General features: G+C 39.5%; 1 protein-coding gene across 1 annotated transcript; it reads right to left on the reverse strand.

Annotated features, from left to right (window-relative positions):
- Positions 1-349: 349 nt before the first annotated feature.
- LOC126586637 (DNA-directed RNA polymerases II, IV and V subunit 3-like) lies at positions 350-3,622 on the reverse strand. The gene is made up of 3 exons (XM_050251549.1): positions 3,104-3,622; positions 2,729-2,966; positions 350-947 (listed from the first exon to the last, which is right to left on the reverse strand). The coding sequence occupies exons 1-3, from the start codon at positions 3,547-3,549 to the stop codon at positions 675-677; spliced, it is 957 nt and encodes a 318-aa protein (XP_050107506.1). The 5' UTR covers positions 3,550-3,622; the 3' UTR covers positions 350-674.
- Positions 3,623-3,881: the final 259 nt, after the last annotated feature.

Here is a 3,881-nt window from a genome sequence, read left to right on the forward strand (position 1 = left end):
CTTGTAATAGTCTTAACTCCGAGAATGTAAAGATCCAACTTAAAACCTGTTGACAGTGAGTAGAGAGGCCTAAGATTGCTTATGTAGAGTCCGTTCAGAAGGTTTTTTTTTTTTTTTTTATTAACTAAAAAAAAGAGTTTTTGACAATATTGTTAGCAATAAAAAAAAAAGAAAAAAAATTTGTTGTTGAGGGAAGATAAAAAAACACTTACAAGTGCTTTTTTGTATAAGCACCTACTGTGCGCTTCTTTTAAGAAGTGCTTTTTCAAAAAATATTTACATTTTATTAAAACTTTCTATGTGCTTCGAATACCTTTTAACAAAACTTTTCCAAAATGGTTATGTAGGCTTTCCTTAAACGCATGCATCCAATTTAACACAACCAAGTCAAGCTTGAAGTTCTCAAAGAGGATTTTGCAAAAGCAATACTTGGTTCAACCTTGACAACTGCAACAGAAGCTATAACATATATTGCAAGCTCTACTGGAGTCCGCTTCACGTTGTGCTTCAAAATGTGAGGAAAGCATAGCAGATAATAAATTAGCATCCACATCAGAGGGGGGTTGTATTGGCAGTAAGCCCAGCATATAAACATGTCCCACAAAGTAAACTGAAGCCATTTATCTCGTTGAAATCTACGGAGGATCAATTTCAGAGCTCTTTCCCCATTTGGATCATCCTCCTCGCATATGTGCACCTAATTCACCAAACTGGTCATCTGCTTCTACAGTATCCTCAGAAAGGCGCACTGCATCCAGCTTCTGTTTCAGGACTTCTATAGCATTAAGGAGCAACTGAGCAGCTTTAATCGCACCGGTAGATTCCACTGTGAATATAAAGCTATCTTCTCTTGCACTGATATCCACAAGCCCAGACTTCCCCATAGCTTCTGCTTTCTTGATCACTTCATCATCATAGGTGTATGCTTCAGGATCAACCACCACGACCTTTCAAAATGAAAAGTTCAAAAAGAGAAGAATTTTACAAAGGTCACAAGTTAGCTGATAATTATAATATGTAATTTAAGCACTGATAATACTATGCGAACTTTTATTGACTACTATTTGCTTTTGTTCCCTTTACGGTCATAAATCATAATACAACTCAAATGAACTAACCAATGCAGCTGGGGTCTGAACCTACTAAACATCATCCTTCCATTATATTTGTACTCAGCTTTCTAGATATACATAAATGTCTCAAATGCACACCAAATAATCAGGCGGGAGCATCGGCCAGTTAATTCAACCTCTACTATAGAATGCATGGAAAATTAAACTAAATCATTCTTTGCTATAGCAATAAATTATTGTAGAGATCGAGTGCCCCATTATGTGATATTGGTTTCATGCTAAAATTTTGTTTAAGGAAATGATTTCAATATGGCTCCATTCAAGATGATATATTCCACATAAAGAAACTTTATCACATTGCAGTCCCTAGTCCTGTTATTTTGGGCATCGTTTCGGCTCTCTGATTCCAACTACACATTGTATAAACCCACAAAACCTAGCAACATGAACTAGAGCTTCAAAACTAGGACGATGCTTAAACCCCATAACCACCAGTGTCTTCAACATCTTTGCTACCTCATGATCTGTGTCTGTATGTTCCCTCCTAGAAATTACATATTCCTGCAAACAAAATATTCTAGACGTCCTGCAAGTGTAGCAACTGACAACCTACTACTCATGCCATGATGTAGCAACTGACCCGGAATATCTCCAATCTACTTTAAGTAAAAAAAGGACTGGAGATTGGCTCATTCTTTGAGCAATCTCCCTGTTTCAAGAGTTAAACAGCAACAAGATGGTATGCAATAAAAGATAATGAAATGTAAATAAAAGTTTGATAGCCAGTAATTACTTAGTTAAATATCAAATCCAAATTGTGTAAAGGTTAACTAGACTACTCCCGAGAAAGAAAAGAACTGCAGGGCCGACATACCACTGAGGAAAACAACATAGTAGCTCTATTACAGAATTGTTAGCACGAATACAGCAATTCAATCTTATGGAAACTCTTCACCCTCAAGCTAATTACTTAAATATGTTAAAGCCCCCTAAATACAGTTGATTTATGTTCCATCATGCCCCTTTATCTATGTTTCTTCAGGGGAAAACAAAAACATAACATCTTAAGCACCCTTTGATTACACCTAATAGAGGTTCACCATCATTTCAATGAACATGATTTTCTTCAAACTCAGCAGGACATACAAGTTTAGTTTGACAAGGTAAAACAGCCATACATATTATAGGTGACCAATGACTTTTACATTGAGAGACATAAGCTTACACCTAGGACACTTGAAGGGAAATCAAAGAATTGCAAAGGAATATAAACTCTGACATGAAGAAATGCCTCCCATATTATCATAAACAAGTAACAAACAGTCCTCCAGATAGTGCACTTACAAAAATGAAACTCTGCTTACATCTTCCATCTCCTTTAAGAAGCAACGAAGTTCTTTGATTACTTAAGTAATACTTCATTAAATGTGTACTTATAAATAGTATAGCTGGGACGAACAAAGAAGCAGCTAAATGATGCTTATAAAATCAAACCTACCAATAAAACGAATAAGATAACAAGCATCCCAAATGCTCTAAAGCAATAATCTTTAAAGGATGTCCTTAAGCAAAATTACCACTGACACAATCACAAACATGCAATGGAACTATCATAACCATAAAAAAGAAGCACGGATGTTAGGAAACCAACCAACCTTGTCGGTTTTAGGATCAATGTCAAAGACCTTGGTGGGACTACTCTCAACCCAAGCCTTCTTCTCCTCAAGAGTCAAAGTATCCATCAGCTCCTCATTGATTCGAATGTCGGGTTCATACATGAAAGTGACAGTGGCCGCGGGCGACCACTTAGCATGATCTTTGCCAATCCCCTTTCTGGCAATGGCCCTCAGCCTCAGCTCTTGCCCCCTTCGCAACTTCACAATGATAATTCCCCTAAAACCACAAAAGCAAAGCAATCCAATTGCAGGTAGACTCAAAATTCAACACAAAAATTTTCAATTTACTTGAAACGAGTACAAGTATTGATTTTGCGAAACCCTAAAATTGTGAGAGAGGGGGCATGTGCATACTTCTGTTCGGAGGATTCGAAGCCGGAGGAATCAGAGAAATCAACGGGGACCACGGTGTGGTCGGAGCTGAGGAGGTCCTTGCTGGTGACATCTAGGGTTTGGTCGGAGTGGCACTTGGCGCGGAGGTGAAACTCGACGGAGCAGAACTCGCACTGTCCGTCACCGTCGCAGGCGTCGCAGTCACGTGAGAAGCGCATGCTCATGGCCCGGTCGGAGGTGAGGGGGATGAGACCGAGTCGGTGGGCGATGAACTCGTCGTTGAGGACGGAGGAGTTGATCTCGATCTCGACAAGATCGATGGCGACAGTGGGGACCTCGGCGATCATCACGCGCCGGAGCGCGTTGGCGACGCTGGCGTCGGTGTCGCGGAGCTCGAACTTCAAGTAGTCGTCACGCATTTCGCGGATTTTGACGCGCGGGAGTCTCTGGTACGATTTACCTTCCATTCTCACTAGCGTGCCGTCCGGGGGGGGACAGAGAGGGTTTTGGTGAAAGAATGAGTAGAGGGTTTTGCCTTTGGGCCTTTTAATCAATGTCGATAGATAAAAATGTGAACATTCAAAATATCAAAAATTGTTCTTAAAGGATTTCAAAAATTACAATCAAACCATAAAAATTTAAAGTAATTCATCACATTTTAATTTTGAATGAATTTTAAATTTTAAACTTTAATTAAAAAAAGTGGCTCTGATACCAAATTGTCACATCCCGACCCGGGGTCCACCACATCTCGGGCTCAATTCCACCGTAGCACGATATTGTCCGTTTTAGGCTCTGA

Source organism: Malus sylvestris, chromosome 10 (assembly GCF_916048215.2).
Source record: "Malus sylvestris chromosome 10, drMalSylv7.2, whole genome shotgun sequence".
In the NCBI taxonomy this organism is placed as follows: Eukaryota; Viridiplantae; Streptophyta; class Magnoliopsida; order Rosales; family Rosaceae; genus Malus; species Malus sylvestris.